The sequence below is a fragment of the Haemorhous mexicanus genome, chromosome 12 (assembly GCF_027477595.1).
Source record: "Haemorhous mexicanus isolate bHaeMex1 chromosome 12, bHaeMex1.pri, whole genome shotgun sequence".
Lineage (NCBI taxonomy): Eukaryota > Metazoa > Chordata > Aves > Passeriformes > Fringillidae > Haemorhous > Haemorhous mexicanus.
This window is the reverse complement of record NC_082352.1, coordinates 15,807,571-15,823,946: the sequence shown is the minus strand read 5'-3', so window position 1 is coordinate 15,823,946 and position 16,376 is coordinate 15,807,571. Positions and strand designations below refer to the sequence as shown.

The following is a 16,376-nucleotide window of genomic DNA, read 5'->3' as shown; positions in this document are numbered from 1 at the left end:
AGGGCTCAAGACCGCACTGACAGATTTCCCATTTGAGGCCCTGGTCTTCATGGGTGTTTTTGAGTGCCTTGATCCCCAGCAGGGCATAAGCAAGCCAGGAGGATCACGTCAGGTTTTGTCTTCCTGACCTGTGTGGTAGAGGAGTTAAACTGAACAGTGCTCTGCTTTAACTTTGAACAGGCAAACGAGAAAGGACTCACTGGGGAGAGTGCCTGAGTCATTGTAAGGTGGTGCTGCCATTCTGAGGGAGACCTCTGGGATGAGCCCAGGGACAAATTCCCATCAGGATGGTGTCCAGATCCCCAGTTAGACAAGAACAAATGCTCAGACCAATCCAGCTCAGTGATATGCGGAAATAACTGAGAAGAGCTCTCAAAGCACCAGTGAGGATTGTCAGTGATAGTTAATAGAAGATCAAGAGAAGGAGGCACACACAGTGCTACTAATTGTTTGTGGAAACTCATTTACTAAGGGACAGGTACAACATGGTGCAGGCAGCAAAGGTCCTCACAGTTGGAATCCTGAATCAGCATCTCACCAGGGCACGACCTTCCCTTCCCAGTCCAGGAAGGCCCCAGTCTCCTTCTCAGAGATGGAGGACAGCACCTTCAGCATCCCTTGCACGCTGTCATCCACTGTCAGGGGAGGCTGTGGGGCAGAGAGAGAAGCAGGTCTGTGCTCGGGGGTCTGCCCTGAAACACATAATTGCTCTGGGCAAGAAGCATTCCCAGTCCTCACATCCCTCCCTCCCTCCTGTGCCTCCAGGGTATCTGGCCAGGAGCTCTCACACAGCCCAGCATGAGACCCCAGCAAATTCTTCATTCCTAAATGAAGGAATGAGGCTCTGTGAGAGCCTAAATGAGGCTCTCACAGACCATGGACAGGAGATCTCTTACCTTAAATGATCCTCCTCCACCCCCCATGTCAGTTTGCACCCAGCCAGGATGGAGTGCGATGCAAAGGATGCCGTGCTCCTTGTACCCCAGGGACTGGCACTTGCTCAGCATGTTCAGAGCAGCCTGTGGGGAGACAGGGAGGAGACAGCAATGGATGGGAAAGGGGAGCTGCCAGGGTATATGTGCAGCTGTGATGGGCACCTAGAGACAGACAGAAGCTCAGTCGCAGGGTAGAGAGGGGCGCAGACTGAGGTGGAAGGTTGCAAGGCAGTGTGATTATTCGGAAGGGAAAATGTCTGGGCTCCCCCCCCGCAAAAGCTGGCAGTACCTTGCTGCAGCAGTACGAGACAACTTGTCCAAATTCCAACACATACATATCCTCCATGGAGCCTGTAATGCTGGACATGTTGACGATGGCTGCCTTGCTGCAGCTCAGCCCTGAGCCCGGGCTCCCCTGGGCAGTCTTCTTCAGCAGGGGTAGAAATGCCTGTTAAGGAGACAGAGGGGACAGGAGCGCACATGGACATGGAACAGGGCAGGGGAGAAGCTCCTTCCACAGTGGGCAACATTGAGACCAGCACTGGGGTGTCATCCTCCCTCCTCTTTCCCATTGCCCCAGCCTGGCGGGCTACAGCTCCTGAGCTCCAGCCCATGGCTCCCTGAGCTTCTCATCAACTGAGAGCCCATCACGGCACCAGAGCACTGACAGGAGCCCCTCCCACTGGCCCTTCCCTCCCTCTGTAATGTCCAGCTTGAGCACATGGGAAGGGATCCTTCTGGACCTGTGCTGTAGTGCTGGCGATGCACCTGGCCCATCAGCAGGAGTCCAACCGTGTTGTTAGTGAAAGCCTGTATCATATTCTCTGTTGTCTCATTATCAAGGAGGCCTGGCTTCAAAATTCCAGCATTGTTGATGAGGAGGTTGAGGCCAGAGTCCCCCAGGTGCTCCCCAACCTTGGCTGCAGCTGCCTTGATGCTGGCAGGGTCAGAGACTTCTGCAGGGCCAACACAGGGGAGGTCAGAGCCTGTGTCCCCATGCTGGAGTCCCCTCTCTTCCCCTGGAGGTGGCAGTGCCCGATGGCCCTGCAGGCACTAGCCCATGGCACAGCTCCCTCCCAGCACAGGCTCCCAGGGTGTGCCCAGCTGGGCACTTGCCAGAGGAACTGGGGCAAAGGACCCGCACCTCGGGGCACCTACCGAGCGGGATGATGATGATGTTGGGGTGCTTGGAGGCCAAATTCTGTAACTCCTGAAAGAGAGGGCACTGTGTAGGCATGGAGAGGCTGGAGGGACTGTGCAGAGGCTCAGTCTTTCCCAGCTAAAGCCCACATTGCCCTGGCTCCATCCCTGCACTGCCAAGAACCCGCACTATGCTCCAGCTGCCCTGAACCCAATGGATGGGGAGGACTCCATCACCAAGTGTCACTGTTCCCTCCATGCATCCCATGCACAGCTGCTCCCACGTTGTCTCAGCCCAGCTGCCCTGTGCCCCAGGTGCCTGACTGAAGCTCTGGCCCCTTGCAAGCCCCATCCCTGTTCCTATCTCCCCCTGGCACTGGGTGCTCCCAATGCCCCAGCACAGCCCCTGCCTCCTGCCCGGCCTCACCTGTGCTCTCTGTCCCTTGGGGTCCCGACAGCCTGCAAAGATCCACTGAGGTGGGTTTGGCATCTTCAGGAAATTCTGGACAAACCCCAGGCCGATGCCTCGGTTGGCCCCAGTCACCAGAACGGAGCGGACGTGGAGCCCTGCCATGCTGCTTGTCCTCCTCTGCTCTAGTTCTCACTGCTTACTCTGCTCTCTAATATTACCTCTTAGCTTTTTCCACAGACACTCTACCCACTTAGGGTTAACACCAACCCTTGGATCCAGGGGAAGCAACTGCACCTCCCCTTCATACTCCAGGCCATAGATCCTGGCTGGGAGCCAGTCCTTGTTTCAAAAGGGCAAAACCCTTTGGCATTTTCAGGCAAAATCTGCTGTCCTTGGGAAACCTAATGTCACAAGCCAGGAGAGGTTGATGTGGCTGAGGAGGGAAGGAGCAGCATGTGGAAGGGATGTGGGAAGCTCCAGGGCTCACATGGGCTTGACACCTTCACAAGAAGGGCTTTCTGCATCAGACTCACACAAGACTGGGAACAGGCTGATCTCATTCCCCTGCCCCGCTCCCCTGGGCCAGGACACCCCTCACATGGCCCCCAGCAGACACTCTCTGCCTTGAGCTGGCCTCTTCCGAGCCAATGCCCATTCCCTGATTGTCAAGTGAAACAAGGCTCCCATGGAGGGAAGCACACCCAGAGGACCCAGTCTGCTGGCAGAAGATGGGCACCTGCATGGCCAGCACATCCCCAGCAGCTGGCCTTGCACTCCAGCAAGACACAAACTGCAGGCTTGACTCATCTTCATGCAGCATCTGAGTCCTTGCAGCAGGAATTTCTGCCATTCCTGGAGCAGGCAGCCAAGGCAAGGAGGGTCGGAGCTGCAGCAGGGCAGCTGTCACCAACATCTCCTCCAAGCTGGGCTCCATCGGGCTGTGCCTCCACGTGCCAGAGGCCCCCATGTACCCGTACCGAGCCAGCAAGGTGAGCAGCCAGGGGAGGTGCTGGAGATGCTGTCCCAGGCACAGGGCCCGTGGAGGGGAGGGAGCCCCTGGGTCACCCCCTTCCCCAGCCCCCCAAGCCCTGCCTGCTCCTCCCAGGTAGAAACACAGTGTCTGGGACAGCACCAGCCAGGACAGAGCCTTTCCAGCAGGTCATGCTGATGTTTTGCCACAGGACCAAGCCCCATTTCCCACCTCCACAGCCATTTTGTAGTTATGAAATGTCTCCTCTCCTGCCCACCCACTCCCCGGGTTGTGCTGGCAGGTTTGCGCCTCTTCCAGGCTGCCCAGAACATGGTGACGAGGTGCTTGGCTGTGGAACTCCAGGACAAGGGGATCTTGTGCATGGCCATCCATCCTGGCTGGGTGAAGACTGACATGGGCACACAGGAGGTACTGGGCTGTTTAGGGGAGGGTCAGCAGGACCCCCGCTGAATCCCCATGTCCTGGGGAGGGCAGGGGCACTTGGGGGATTTTGTGTGATGCTGTGGGCTGCCAGGACCATCTTCTGAGCAGAGCAGGCAGGGAGCAGGCAGCGAGATGCAACATACTGAGTAGATGGGATAGCCGGCCCTGTCTTCCCAAGCCAGCCTGGAGAGGTGTGGCAGTAAGGAAAAATATCCCCCTGAGCACCATGGATGCTGCTCCCGGGCATGCACCCTCCCCGAGAGCTGCTCTCTGTTACAGCTCATTGTCCTTTTCTGCAGGCACCACTGACAGTGGAGCACAGCGTGAGGGGCATCCTGACTGTGCTGGCCAGCCTCTCACAGCACACCTCTGGAGCCTTCCTCGACTGGGAAGGGAACAGCCTGCCCTGGTGATGGACAAATAGATGGCACCTCTTGCCCATGCTGCAGCCTCTGCTCGCTGGCTCACCCCTACTCACCCTGAGCCCTCCCCACACTGCTGGGGAGAGGGAATCAGCTTGGGAAACAGCCTCTGCTTCCCTTCCCACACCATGCGTTCCCTGTGGTCCATCTGTACCCCTCACTTCTGTAAACTCTGGCAGCTGATGCTCTGCCTCCGCACCCAATCTCAAACCCCCGTCTGAGCCCGGGGCAGGATCCCTGTGCTCTGCCCGAGCTCTGTGTGTCCCTCTGTCCCACCTGTGACCAGGCATCCCCCAGCTGAGGGAAGAGGGCAGCTGCTCCCTGTGACCGTGAGCCGCTCAGGCAGCTCAGCCTGGGCAGGGGAAAGCCAGGCCTGAAGGGGCTCAGGAGAGGGGCCCTGCTCCAGCTCCTCCAGTGCCTCCTGAGGGGAGGTCTCCAGAGGGCAGTCACGGTGCCATGGGACCTGCTGGCTGGAACTCATGGGGATGCCAGTGACAGCCGTGGGTTGGGAGCAGCTGTGGGCACCACCAATCCCCAGTGCAGCAGAGGGATACCTGGAAAGGGCCACCCCATGAGCTGGCACTGCACAACAGAGCTGGGGGTTTCAGCAAGAGTTTATTGAGAATGTGGGGGAGGTGGGAGCCATGCCAAAGGGACTTCTTGGCTTCCAGGATCCTGAAGTGATGACTCACCACGGGACAACATTCCCTTCCCAGTCTAGGTGGGCGCCCGTGTTTTTCTCAGAGAGGGAGGAGAGGACCTTCAGCATCCCTTGCACGCTGTCATCCACTGTCACAGGGGGCTGTGGGGCAGAGGGGGAGATGCAGCCCATGCCCAAGACCTGGCTGAGGGCCCTGGAGCAGCTGGAGCCAGGAGGAAGAGCTGCTCCAGGGCAAAGAGAAAGCTGAAAACCCCATGGGGAAGGGACTGAGACGAGAACTGAGGGGATGGGGACACCCAGCACAAAGGGCTAGGACAGGAGGAGCTGCCCCAGCAGGGACTGGGCAGACAGGGAAGCCTTGGGAAGGGACTCAGGACAGCAATTCCCACTGATGCAAAATCAGCACAGAAGCTCTGATTGACTTCTGCGGGGGAATTCCTACCGCGTGTCCGGCAGCGCTGCCCAAGTCAGTTTGCACCCAGCCGGGGTGGAGAGCGACGCAGAGGATGCCGTGCTCCTTGTACGCCAGGGACTGGCACTTGCTCAGCATGTTCAGAGCAGCCTGTGGGGAGACAATGCAGGGACAGTGGTGGGAGGGGAAGGGGGGCTGCAAGGGGACCCGCAGCTGGGCAGGGCAGGGGAAGTGAATTTGTCCCCAGCACGTGTGACAGCACCTTGCTGCAGCGGTACGAGACACCTTGTGCCAACTCCCAACCAAAGAAAGAAGCGAAGGAGCCAGCAATGCTGGATATGTTGACGATGGCTGCCTTGCTGCAGCTCAGCCCTGAGCCTGGGCTCCCCTGGGCAGCCTTCTTCAGCAGGGGTAGAAATGCCTGTGAGGAGACAGAGGAGACAGGAGCACACGTGGACATGGAACAGGGCAGGGGAGAAGCTCCTTCCACAATGGGCAACATTGAGACCAGCACTGGGGTGTCATCCTCCCTCCTCTTTCCCATTGCCCCAGCCTTGCTGGCTCCAGCTCCTGAGCTCCAGCCCATGGCTCCAAGAGCTTCTCATCAACTGAGAGCCCATCACGGCACCAGAGCACTGACAGGAGCCCCTCCCACTGGCCCTTCCCTCCCTCTGTAATGTCCAGCTTGAGCACATGGGAAGGGATCCTTCTGGACCTGTGCTGTAGTGCTGGCGACTCACCTGGCCCATCAGCAGGGGTCCAACCGTGTTGGTGGTGTAAGTCTCTGTCATGTCCTGCAGTGTCTCATTATCAAGGGACTTTGGGTTTGCAATTCCAGCATTGTTGATGAGGACGGTGAGTCCAGAGTCCCCCAGGTGCTCCCCAACCTTGGCTGCAGCTGCCTTGATGCTGGCAGGGTCAGAGACTTCTGCAGGGCCAACACAGGGGAGGTCAGAGCCTGTGTCCCCATGCTGAAGTCCCCTCTCTTCCCCTGGAGGTGGCAGTGCCTGATGGCCCTGCAGGCACTAGCCCATGGCACAGCTCCCTCCCAGCACAGGCTCCCAGGGTGTGCCCAGCTGGGCACTCGCCAGAGGAACTGGGGCAAAGGACCCGCACCTCGGGGCACCTACCGAGCGGGATGATGATGATGTTGGGGTGCTTGGAGGCCAAATTCTGTAACTCCTGAAAGAAAGAGCATTGTGTGGCCATGGAGAGGCTGGAGGGACTGTGCAGAGGCTCAGTCTTTCCCAGCTAAAACCCACATTGCCCTGGCTCCATCCCTGCACTGCCAAGGACTCACACTATGCTCCAGCTGCCCTGAACCCAATGGATGGGGAGGACTCCATCACCAAGTATCACTGTTCCCTCCATGCATCCCATGCACAGCTGCTCCCACGTTGTCTCAGCCCAGCTGCCCTGTGCCCCAGGTGCCTGACTGAAGCTCTGGCCCCTTGCAAGCCCCATCCCTGTTCCTATCTCCCCCTGGCACTGGGTGCTCCCATCCCCCAGCACAGCCCCTGCCTCCTGCCCGGCCTCACCTGTGCTCTCTGTCCCTTGGGGTCCCGACAGCCTGCAAAGATCCACTGAGGTGGGTTTGGCATCTTCAGGAATTGCTGGACAAACCCCAGGCCGATGCCTCGGTTGGCCCCAGTCACCAGAACGGAGCGGACGTGGAGCCCTGCCATGCTGCTTGTCCTCACCTGCTCCAGCTCTCACTGCTTGCTCTGCACTCTAATATTTCCTTTTATCTTTTTCCACAGACACTCCACCCACTTAGGGTTTACACCAACCGTTGAAACCAGGAAGAGCAACTGCACCTCCCCTTAAAGCTCCAGGCCATAGATCCTTGCTGGGAGCCAGTCCTTGTTTCCAAAGGGAAAAAACCCTTTGGCGTTTTCAGGCAAATTCTGCTGTCCTTGGGAAACCTAATGCCACAAGCCAGGAGAGGTTGATGTGGCTGAGGAGGGAAGGAGCAGCATGTGGAAGGGATGTGGGAAGCTCCAGGGCTCACATGGGCTTGACACCTTCACAAGAAGGGCTTTCTGCATCAGACTCACACAAGACTGGGAACAGGCTGATCTCATCCCCCTGCCCCGCTCCCCTGGGCCAGGACACTCCTCACATGGCCCCCAGCAGACACTCTCTGCCTTGAGCTGGCCTCTCCCGAGCCAATGCCCATTCCCTGATTGTCAAGTGAAACAAGGCTCCCATGGAGGGAAGCACACCCAGAGGACCCAGTCTGCTGGCAGAAGATGGGCACCTGCATGGCCAGCACATCCCCAGCTGCTGGCCTTGCACTCCAGCAAGACACAAACTGCAGGCTTGACTCATCTTCATGCAGCATCTGAGTCCTTGCAGCAGGAATTTCTGCCATTCCTGGAGCAGGCAGCCAAGGCAAGGAGGGTCTGAGCTGCAGCAGGGCAGCTGTCACCAACATCTCCTCCAAGCTGGGCTCCATCGGGCTGTGCCTCCGCGTGCCAGAGGCCCCCATGTACCCGTACCAGGCCAGCAAGGTGAGCAGCCAGGGGAGGTGCTGGAGAGGCGGTACCAGGCACAGGGCCCGTGGAGGGCAGGGAGCCCCTCGGCAGAGGGAACCCTGCAGCCTGCCAGGTCCGCACACAGCAGCAGCACAGCGGGGAATGTCCCCGCACTGTCCCCTCCGCTGGCACAGCCTGGCTAAAAAATCCTGTTTAGTTAAGGAGGCTACGGATGGGCTTGGATGCTGTTGCTCAGAGCCTTGGCAACCTAGAACAGTGACCTAAGTTGTGCAGAACACTGGCAGTGCTGGGATGGCACCCAGGAAATGAGACTGCTGCAAAGGACAGTGCTGCTGAGGGGCCTCCTGCAGTGGTGCCACCATCGTATAATACAGCAAAGTCAGAGTTATAATAATTTCAGCTAAATCTAAGTGATACAACAGGTGAGAAATTAATGAATTCATTTTAGCATCCTGTACAATACGACAACTTTGAGGGAGTTCATTTGAAAATACAACAAATGGCACAATGATCTCCATGGGGAGCTGAGTGGTGCTGTGGGAAGGATACAGTCAGGGAGGTCTGGGTAATCCAAAATGTTCCTGGTCTCCATCAGCCATCATCCTCAGGGTCCCACTGCCACCTCCCTGACTTATCATGATCCTTCTCTGTGTTTCCTCCCTTCCTCCCCAATTTCATGCCTTCAGCATTGTACTTTGGTGACTCCAGAGCTGCATTTGCTGTTCCTGGCCCTGGCGCAGGTTGGGCTTAGTGCTGGTGGTGAAGAAAGGACTCCGTGGGTGTGAGAGCTCCCTGCTCCACATCCAAGGCAGCCCACAGCCCACTGGGAGCCATCCCACTGCTCCTCCCCACCCCTCCCTGCACCACAGGATGCACAGTGGGGGATCCCCGGGGTCCCCATGGACCCCAAGGCCCCATGTGCCCGTCTGGTCCCACACCCCACCCCATCAGCCCCACAGTGAGTCCTAGAGGACCTGTGGGCACCTCTGCTCATCACTGGAGCCTCCAGTGCCACATGTGCCCCATGGAAATGTACACAACACCAAGAGCCAATCCTGCCTCCACACACCAGCTCGCAACAGGGAGCAGAGCTGCCAAGAAGAGAGGTACAGACAGGATTTAACAGGAACACAGAATAGGTTCCCATCCCTGAGAGGGCTCAAGACCGCACTGACAGATTTCCCATTTGAGGCCCTGGTCTTCATGGGTGTTTTTGAGTGCCTTGATCCCCAGCAGGGCATAAGCAAGCCAGGAGGATCACGTCAGGTTTTGTCTTCCTGACCTGTGTGGTAGAGGAGTTAAACTGAACAGTGCTCTGCTTTAACTTTGAACAGGCAAACGAGAAAGGACTCACTGGGGAGAGTGCCTGAGTCATTGTAAGGTGGTGCTGCCATTCTGAGGGAGACCTCTGGGATGAGCCCAGGGACAAATTCCCATCAGGATGGTGTCCAGATCCCCAGTTAGACAAGAACAAATGCTCAGACCAATCCAGCTCAGTGATATGCGGAAATAACTGAGAAGAGCTCTCAAAGCACCAGTGAGGATTGTCAGTGATAGTTAATAGAAGATCAAGAGAAGGAGGCACACACAGTGCTACTAATTGTTTGTGGAAACTCATTTACTAAGGGACAGGTACAACATGGTGCAGGCAGCAAAGGTCCTCACAGTTGGAATCCTGAATCAGCATCTCACCAGGGCACGACCTTCCCTTCCCAGTCCAGGAAGGCCCCAGTCTCCTTCTCAGAGATGGAGGACAGCACCTTCAGCATCCCTTGCACGCTGTCATCCACTGTCAGGGGAGGCTGTGGGGCAGAGAGAGAAGCAGGTCTGTGCTCGGGGGTCTGCCCTGAAACACATAATTGCTCTGGGCAAGAAGCATTCCCAGTCCTCACATCCCTCCCTCCCTCCTGTGCCTCCAGGGTATCTGGCCAGGAGCTCTCACACAGCCCAGCATGAGACCCCAGCAAATTCTTCATTCCTAAATGATGAGGCTCTCACAGACCATGGACAGGAGATCTCTTACCTTAAATGATCCTCCTCCACCCCCCATGTCAGTTTGCACCCAGCCAGGATGGAGTGCGATGCAAAGGATGCCGTGCTCCTTGTACCCCAGGGACTGGCACTTGCTCAGCATGTTCAGAGCAGCCTGTGGGGAGACAGGGAGGAGACAGCAATGGATGGGAAAGGGGGGCTGCCAGGGTACATGTGCAGACCCAACAGCTGGGGCAGGGATGGGGCAGAAGGGAACACTTCCTGGGGTACATGAAACACTATCCCTGTGCAGATGTCCAGCCTAGAAGAAGTCACACCGTATCATGTCCCTCTGAGGAAGGACCCAGGGCCAGGCACATAACTGATCTCTGATGAGCACGCAGGGGCTGACAGGAGCTCAGTCAAAGCATAGAGAGGGGGAGGTTGCAAGGCAGTGTGATGATTTTGCAGGGAAAATGTTGGGGCTCACCCCAGCAAAATCTGGCAATACCTTGCTGCAGCGGTACGAGACAACTTGTCCATAATCCCACAAATATATATCCTCAATGGAGCCTGCAGAGCTGGACATATTGATGATGGCTGCCTTGCTGCAGCTCAGCCCTGAGCCTGGGCTCCCCTGGGCAGCCTTCTTCAGCAGGGGTTGAAATGCCTGTTAAGGAGACAGAGGGGACAGGAGCACACATGGACATGGAACAGGGCAGGGGAGAAGCTCCTTCCACAGTGGGAAACATTGACACCAGCACTGGGGTGTCATCCTCCCTCCTCTTTCCCATTGCCCCAGCCTGGCTGGCTCCAGCTCCTGAGCTCCAGCCCATGGCTCCCTGAGCTTCTCATCAACTGAGAGCCCATCACAGCACCAGAGCACTGACAGGAGCCCCTCCCACTGGCCCTTCCCTCCCTCTGTAATGTCCAGCTTGAGCACATGGGAAGGGATCCTTCTGGACCTGTGCTGTAGTGCTGGCGACTCACCTGGCCCATCAGCAGGGGTCCAACCGTGTTGGTAGTGTAAGCCTGTATCATATTCTCTGTTGTCTCATTATCAAGGGATTTTGGGTTTGCAATTCCAGCATTGTTGATGAGGAGGTTGAGGCCAGAGTCCCCCAGGTGCTCCCCAACCTTGGCTGCAGCTGCCTTGATGCTGGCAGGGTCAGAGACTTCTGCAGGGCCGACACAGGGGAGGTCAGAGCCTGTGTCCCCATGCTGGAGTCCCCTCGGTTCCCCTGGAGGTGGCAGTGCCCGATGGCCCTGCAGGCACCAGCCCATGGCACAGCTCCCTCCCAGCACAGGCTCCCAGGGTGTGCCCAGCTGGGCACTCGCCAGAGGAACTGGGGCAAAGGACCCGCACCTCGGGGCACCTACCGAGCGGGATGATGATGATGTTGGGGTGCTTGGAGGCCAAATTCTGTAACTCCTGAAAGAAAGGGCACTGTGTAGGCATGGAGAGGCTGGAGGGACTGTGCAGAGGCTCAGTCTTTCCCACTTAAAGCTCACATTGCTCTGGCTCCATCCCTGCCCTGCCAAGGACCCGCACTATGCTCCAGCTGCCCTGAACCCAATGGATGGGGAGGACTCCATCACCAAGTATCACTGTTCCCTCCATGCATCCCATGCACAGCTGCTCCCACGTTGTCTCAGCCCAGCTGCCCTGTGCCCCAGGTGCCTGACTGAAGCTCTGGCCCCTTGCAAGCCCCAACCCTGTTCCTATCTCCCCCTGGCACTGGGTGCTCCCATCCCCCAGCACAGCCCCTGCCTCCTGCCCGGCCTCACCTGTGCTCTCTGTCCCTTGGGGTCCCGACAGCCTGCAAAGATCCACTGAGGTGGGTTTGGCATCTTCAGGAAATGCTGGACAAACCCCAGGCCGATGCCTCGGTTGGCCCCAGTCACCAGAACGGAGCGGACGTGGAGCCCTGCCATGCTGCTTGTCCTCCTCTGCTCTAGTTCTCACTGCTTGCTCTGCTCTCTAATACATCCTTTTAGCTTTTCCATACACTCCACCCACTCAGGGTTTACACCAACCCTTGGATCCAGGAGGAGCAACTGCACCTGCCCTTCAAACTCCAGGCCATTGATCCTGGCTGGGAGCCAGTCCTTGTTTCCAAAGGGAAAAAACCCTTGGTGTTTTCAGGCAAATTCTGCTGTCCTTGGGAAACTTAATACCACAAGCCAGGAGAGGTTGATGTGGCTGAGGAGGGAAGGAGCAGCATGTGGAAGGGATGTGGGAAGCTCCAGGGCTCACATGGGCTTGACACCTTCACAAGAAGGGCTTTCTGCATCAGACTCACACAAGACTGGGAACAGGTTGATCTCATCCCCCAGCCCCGTTCCCCTGGGCCAGGACACCCCTCACATGGCCCCCAGCAGACACTCTCTACTTTGAGCTGGCCTCTCCCGAGCCAATGCCCATTCCCTGATTGTCAAGTGAAACAAGGCTCCCATGGAGGGAAGCACACACAAAGGACCCAGTCTGCTGGCAGAATGATGGGCACCTGCAGGGCCACCACATCCCCAGCTGCTGGCCTTGCACTCCAGCAAGACACAAACTGCAGGCTTGACTCATCTTCATGCAGCATCTGAGTCCTTGCAGCAGGAATTTCTGCCATTCCTGGAGCAGGCAGCCAAGGCAAGGAGGGTCTGAGCTGCAGCAGGGCAGCTGTCACCAACATCTCCTCCAAACTGGGCTCCATCGGGCTGTGCCTCCACGTGCCAGAGGCCCCCATGTACCCGTACCGGGCCAGCAAGGTGAGCAGCCAGGGGAGGTGCTGGAGAGGCGGTCCCAGGCACAGGGCCCGTGGAGGGCAGGTCACCCCCTGCCCCAGCCAATCACATCTCTCCTGGTTCTCCCAGGTGGAAGCAGAGAGACTGGGACAGCAGCAGCCAGGACTGAACCTTTCCAGCAGGTCATGCTGATGCTTTGCCACAGGACCAAGCCCCATTTCCCACCTCCACAGCCATTTTGTGGTTATGAAATGTCTCCTCTCCTTCCCACCCACTCCCTGGGTTGTGCTGGCAGGGCTGTGCCTCTTCCAGGCTGCCCAGAACATGGTGACGAGGTGCTTGGCTGTGGAACTCCAGGACAAGGGGATCTTGTGCATGGCCATCCATCCTGGCTGGGTGAAGACTGACATGGGCACACAGGAGGTACTGGGCTGCTTAGGGGAGGGTCAGCAGGACCCCCGCTGAATCCCCATGTCCTGGGGAGGGCAGGGGCGCTTGGGGGATTTTGTGTGATGCTGTGGGCTGCCAGGACCATCTTCTGAGCAGAGCAGGCAGGGAGCAGGCAGCGAGATGCAACATACTGAGTAGATGGGATAGCCGGCCCTGTCTTCCCAAGCCAGCCTGGAGAGGTGTGGCAGTAAGGAAAAATATCCCCCTGAGCACCATGGATGCTGCTCCCGGGCATGCACCCTCCCTGAGAGCTGCTCTCTGTTACAGCTCATTGTCCTTTTCTGCAGGCACCACTGACAGTGGAGCACAGCGTGAGGGGCATCCTGACTGTGCTGGCCAGCCTCTCACAGCACACCTCTGGAGCCTTCCTCGACTGGGAAGGGAACAGCCTGCCCTGGTGATGGACAAATGGATGGCACCTCTTGCCCATGCTGCAGCCTCTGCTTGCTGGCTCATCCCTACTCACCCTGAGCCCTCCCCACACTGCTGGGGAGAGGGAATCAGCTTGGGAAACAGCCTCTGCTTCCCTTCCCACACCATGTGTTCCCTGTGGTCCATCTGTACCCCTCACTTCTGTAAACTCTGGCAGCTGATGCCTCTCTTCTCTATATCCACACCCAGCCTCAAACCCCCGTCTGAGCCCGGGGCAGGATCCCTGTGCTCTGCCTGAGCTCTGTGTGTCCCTCTGTCCCACCTGTGACCAGGCATCCCCCAGCTGAGGGAAGAGGGCAGCTGCTCCCTGTGACTGCAAGCCCCTCAGGCAGCTCAGCCTGGGCAGGGGAAAGCCAGGCCTGAAGGGGCTCAGGAGAGGGGCCCTGCTCCAGCTCCTCCAGTGCCTCCTGAGGGGAAGTCTCCATAGGGCAGTCACGGTACCATGGGACATGCTGGCTGGAACTCATGGGGATGCCAGTGACAGCCGTGGGTTGGGAGCAGCTGTGGGCACCACCAATCCCCAGTGCACAGAGGGATACCTGGAAAGGGCCACCCCATGAGCTGGCACTGCACAACAGAGCTGGGGGTCTCAGCAAGAGTTTATTGAGGATGTGGTGGAGGTGGGAGCCATGCCATAGGGACTTCTTGGCTTCCAGGATCCTGAAGTGGTGTCTCACCACGGGATGACATTCCCTTCCCAGTCCAGGTAGGCGCCCGTGTTTTTCTCAGAGAGGGAGGAGAGGACCTTCAGCATCCCTTGCACGCTGTCATCCACTGTCACAGGGGGCTGTGGGGCAGAGGGGGAGATGCAGCCCATGCCCAAGACCTGGCTGAGAGCCCTGGAGCAGCTGGAGGCAGGGGAAAGAGCTGCTCCAGGGCAAAGAGAAAGCTGAAAACCCCATGGGGAAGGGACTGAGACAAGAACTGAGGGGATGGGGACACCCAGCACGAGGGGCCAGGACAGGAGGAGCTGCCCCAGCAGGGATTGGGCAGGCAGGGAAGCCATGGGCAGGGGCTCAGCACAGCAACTCCCACCGATGCAAAATCAGCACAGGAGCTCTGATGGACCTGCACTGGGGGAATTCCTACCACTTGTCCACCAGATCTGCCCATGTCAGTTTGCACCCAGCCGGGGTGGAGAGCGACGCAGAGGATGCCGTGCTCCTTGTACGCCAGGGACTGGCACTTGCTCAGCATGTTCAGAGCAGCCTGTGGGGAGACAATGCAGGGACAGTGGTGGGAGGGGAAGGGGGGTCTGCAAGGGGACCCGCAGCTGGGCAGGGCAGGGGAAGTGAATTTGTCCCCAGGACGTGTGACAGCACCTTGCTGCAGCGGTAGGAGACACCTTGTACCAACTCCCAAGGAAAGAAAGAAGTGAGGGAGCCTCCAATGCTGGATATGTTGACGATGGCAGCCTTGCTGCAGCTCAGCCCTGAGCCTGGGCTCCCCTGGGCAGCCTTCTTCAGCAGGGGTTGAAATGCCTGTGAGGAGACAGAGGGGACAGGAGCGCACACAGACATGGAACAGCGCAGGGGAGAAGCTCCTTCCACAGTGGGCAACATTGAGACCAGCACTGGGGTGTCATCCTCCCTCCTCTTTCCCATTGCCCCAGCCTGGCTGGCTCCAGCTCCTGAGCTCCAGCCCATGGCTCCCTGAGCTTCTCATCAACTGAGAGCCCATCACAGCACCAGAGCACTGACAGGAGCCCCTCCCACTGGCCCTTCCCTCCCTCTGTAATGTCCAGCTTGAGCACATGGGAAGGGATCCTTCTGGACCTGTGCTGTAGTGCTGGCGACTCACCTGGCCCATCAGCAGGGGTCCAACCGTGTTGGTAGTGTAAGTCTCGGTCATGTCCTGAAGTGTCTCATTATCAAGGAAGCTTGGCTTCAAAATTCCAGCATTGTTGATGAGGAGGTTGAGGCCAGAGTCCCCCAGGTGCTCCCCAACCTTGGCTGCAGCTGCCTTGATGCTGGCAGGGTCAGAGACTTCTGCAGGGCCAACACAGGGGAGGTCAGAGCCTGTGTCCCCATGCTGGAGTCCCCTCGGTTCCCCTGGAGGTGGCAGTGCCCGATGGCCCTGCAGGCACCAGCCCGTGGCACAGCTCCCTCCCAGCACGGTCTCCCAGGGTGTGCCCAGCTGGGCACTCGCCAGAGGAACTGGGGCAAAGGACCCGCACCTCGGGGCACCTACCGAGCGGGATGATGATGATGTTGGGGTGCTTGGAGGCCAAATTCTGTAACTCCTGAAAGAAAGGGCACTGTGTAGGCATGGAGAGGCTGGAGGGACTGTGCAGAGGCTCAGTCTTTCCCACTTAAAGCTCACATTGCTCTGGCTCCATCCCTGCCCTGCCAAGGACCCGCACTATGCTCCAGCTGCCCTGAACCCAATGGATGGGGAGGACTCCATCACCAAGTGTCACTGTTCCCTCCATGCATCCCATGCACAGCTGCTCCCACGTTGTCTCAGCCCAGCTGCCCTGTGCCCCAAGTGCCTGACTGCAGCTCTGGCCCCTTGCAAGCCCCAACCCTGTTCCTATCTCCCCCTGGCACTGGGTGCTCCCATCCCCCAGCACAGCCCCTGCCTCCTGCCCGGCCTCACCTGTGCTCTCTGTCCCTTGGGGTCCCGACAGCCTGCAAAGATCCACTGAGGTGGGTTTGGCATCTTCAGGAAATGCTGGACAAACCCCAGGCCGATGCCTCGGTTGGCCCCAGTCACCAGAACGGAGCGGACGTGGAGCCCTGCCATGCTGCTTGTCCTCACCTGCTCCAGCTCTCACTGCTTGCTCTGCTCTCTAATACATCCTTTTAGCTTTTCCATACACTCCACCCACTCAGGGTTTACACCAACCCTTGGATCCAGGAGGAGCAATTGCACCTGCCCTTCAAACTCCAGG

The 16,376-nt window shown here is 58.3% G+C and overlaps 5 protein-coding genes across 7 annotated transcripts; 2 read left to right on the top strand and 3 right to left on the bottom strand.

The window, feature by feature from the left end:
• Positions 1 to 442: 442 nt before the first annotated feature.
• On the bottom strand, positions 443 to 7,144 carry LOC132332733 (C-signal-like). 3 transcript variants are annotated; one of them, XM_059857306.1, is made up of 6 exons: positions 6,935 to 7,144; positions 6,527 to 6,578; positions 6,137 to 6,324; positions 5,659 to 5,817; positions 5,427 to 5,546; positions 443 to 648 (listed from the first exon to the last, which is right to left on the bottom strand). In XM_059857306.1, the coding sequence occupies exons 1-6, from the start codon at positions 7,079 to 7,081 to the stop codon at positions 535 to 537; spliced, it is 780 nt and encodes a 259-aa protein (XP_059713289.1). In that variant the 5' UTR covers positions 7,082 to 7,144; the 3' UTR covers positions 443 to 534. The 3 variants fall into 3 exon arrangements, with proteins under 3 accessions (XP_059713289.1, XP_059713290.1, XP_059713287.1); XM_059857307.1 differs by lacking the exons at positions 5,427 to 5,546; positions 5,659 to 5,817; positions 6,137 to 6,324; positions 6,527 to 6,578; positions 6,935 to 7,144 and adding exons at positions 897 to 1,019; positions 1,225 to 1,383; positions 1,704 to 1,891; positions 2,094 to 2,145; positions 2,503 to 2,686; XM_059857304.1 differs by lacking the exon at positions 443 to 648 and adding an exon at positions 4,920 to 5,125 and having other exon boundaries at positions 6,935 to 7,140.
• LOC132332939 (C-signal-like) lies at positions 2,941 to 4,329 on the top strand. The gene is made up of 4 exons (XM_059857680.1): positions 2,941 to 2,953; positions 3,349 to 3,476; positions 3,776 to 3,908; positions 4,124 to 4,329. Exons 1-4 carry the CDS (start codon positions 2,941 to 2,943, stop codon positions 4,312 to 4,314), a joined length of 465 nt encoding a protein of 154 aa, XP_059713663.1. The 3' UTR covers positions 4,315 to 4,329.
• A 2,346-nt stretch (positions 7,145 to 9,490) lies between the features above and the next one.
• LOC132332955 (C-signal-like) lies at positions 9,491 to 11,847 on the bottom strand. The gene is made up of 6 exons (XM_059857693.1): positions 11,654 to 11,847; positions 11,246 to 11,297; positions 10,856 to 11,043; positions 10,377 to 10,535; positions 9,918 to 10,040; positions 9,491 to 9,696 (listed from the first exon to the last, which is right to left on the bottom strand). The coding sequence occupies exons 1-6, from the start codon at positions 11,798 to 11,800 to the stop codon at positions 9,583 to 9,585; spliced, it is 783 nt and encodes a 260-aa protein (XP_059713676.1). The 5' UTR covers positions 11,801 to 11,847; the 3' UTR covers positions 9,491 to 9,582.
• A 241-nt stretch (positions 11,848 to 12,088) lies between these two features.
• On the top strand, positions 12,089 to 13,599 carry LOC132333014 (C-signal-like). The gene is made up of 4 exons (XM_059857741.1): positions 12,089 to 12,101; positions 12,498 to 12,625; positions 12,914 to 13,024; positions 13,339 to 13,599. The coding sequence occupies exons 1-4, from the start codon at positions 12,089 to 12,091 to the stop codon at positions 13,450 to 13,452; spliced, it is 366 nt and encodes a 121-aa protein (XP_059713724.1). The 3' UTR covers positions 13,453 to 13,599.
• A 465-nt stretch (positions 13,600 to 14,064) lies between these two features.
• Positions 14,065 to 16,262, bottom strand: LOC132332954 (C-signal-like). Its single transcript, XM_059857692.1, has 6 exons — positions 16,082 to 16,262; positions 15,674 to 15,725; positions 15,284 to 15,471; positions 14,806 to 14,964; positions 14,573 to 14,692; positions 14,065 to 14,270 (listed from the first exon to the last, which is right to left on the bottom strand). Exons 1-6 carry the CDS (start codon positions 16,226 to 16,228, stop codon positions 14,157 to 14,159), a joined length of 780 nt encoding a protein of 259 aa, XP_059713675.1. The 5' UTR covers positions 16,229 to 16,262; the 3' UTR covers positions 14,065 to 14,156.
• Between the last annotated feature and the right edge of the window lie 114 nt (positions 16,263 to 16,376).

What these genes read in the sequence shown, in the direction of transcription:
- LOC132333014 (XM_059857741.1), top strand. An exon ending in ACCCGTACCGGGCCAGCAAG is followed by an intron (nt 12,626 to 12,913) that starts GTGAGCAGCCAG and finishes TGCCTCTTCCAG; the next exon opens with GCTGCCCAGAACATGGTGAC. An exon ending in CTGACATGGGCACACAGGAG is followed by an intron (nt 13,025 to 13,338) that starts GTACTGGGCTGC and finishes CCTTTTCTGCAG; the next exon opens with GCACCACTGACAGTGGAGCA.
- LOC132332939 (XM_059857680.1), top strand. An exon ending in ACCCGTACCGAGCCAGCAAG is followed by an intron (nt 3,477 to 3,775) that starts GTGAGCAGCCAG and finishes CGCCTCTTCCAG; the next exon opens with GCTGCCCAGAACATGGTGAC. An exon ending in ACTGGGCTGTTTAGGGGAGG is followed by an intron (nt 3,909 to 4,123) that starts GTCAGCAGGACC and finishes TATCCCCCTGAG; the next exon opens with CACCATGGATGCTGCTCCCG.
- LOC132332733 (XM_059857307.1), bottom strand. Translation starts at nt 2,649, where the DNA reads ATGGCAGGGCTCCACGTCCGCTCCGTTCTGGTGACTGGGGCCAACCGA. An exon ending in CCAAGGGACAGAGAGCACAG is followed by an intron (nt 2,146 to 2,502) that starts GTGAGGCCGGGC and finishes CCTCTCTTTCAG; the next exon opens with GAGTTACAGAATTTGGCCTC. An exon ending in GACTCCTGCTGATGGGCCAG is followed by an intron (nt 1,384 to 1,703) that starts GTGCATCGCCAG and finishes TCTCCTTAACAG; the next exon opens with GCATTTCTACCCCTGCTGAA.
- LOC132332955 (XM_059857693.1), bottom strand. Translation starts at nt 11,800, where the DNA reads ATGGCAGGGCTCCACGTCCGCTCCGTTCTGGTGACTGGGGCCAACCGA. An exon ending in CATCATCATCATCCCGCTCG is followed by an intron (nt 11,044 to 11,245) that starts GTAGGTGCCCCG and finishes TCGGCCCTGCAG; the next exon opens with AAGTCTCTGACCCTGCCAGC. An exon ending in GTGGAGGAGGATCATTTAAG is followed by an intron (nt 9,697 to 9,917) that starts GTAAGAGATCTC and finishes TCTGCCCCACAG; the next exon opens with CCTCCCCTGACAGTGGATGA.
- LOC132332954 (XM_059857692.1), bottom strand. Translation starts at nt 16,228, where the DNA reads ATGGCAGGGCTCCACGTCCGCTCCGTTCTGGTGACTGGGGCCAACCGA. An exon ending in CCAAGGGACAGAGAGCACAG is followed by an intron (nt 15,726 to 16,081) that starts GTGAGGCCGGGC and finishes CCTTTCTTTCAG; the next exon opens with GAGTTACAGAATTTGGCCTC. An exon ending in GCAGATCTGGTGGACAAGTG is followed by an intron (nt 14,271 to 14,572) that starts GTAGGAATTCCC and finishes TCTGCCCCACAG; the next exon opens with CCCCCTGTGACAGTGGATGA.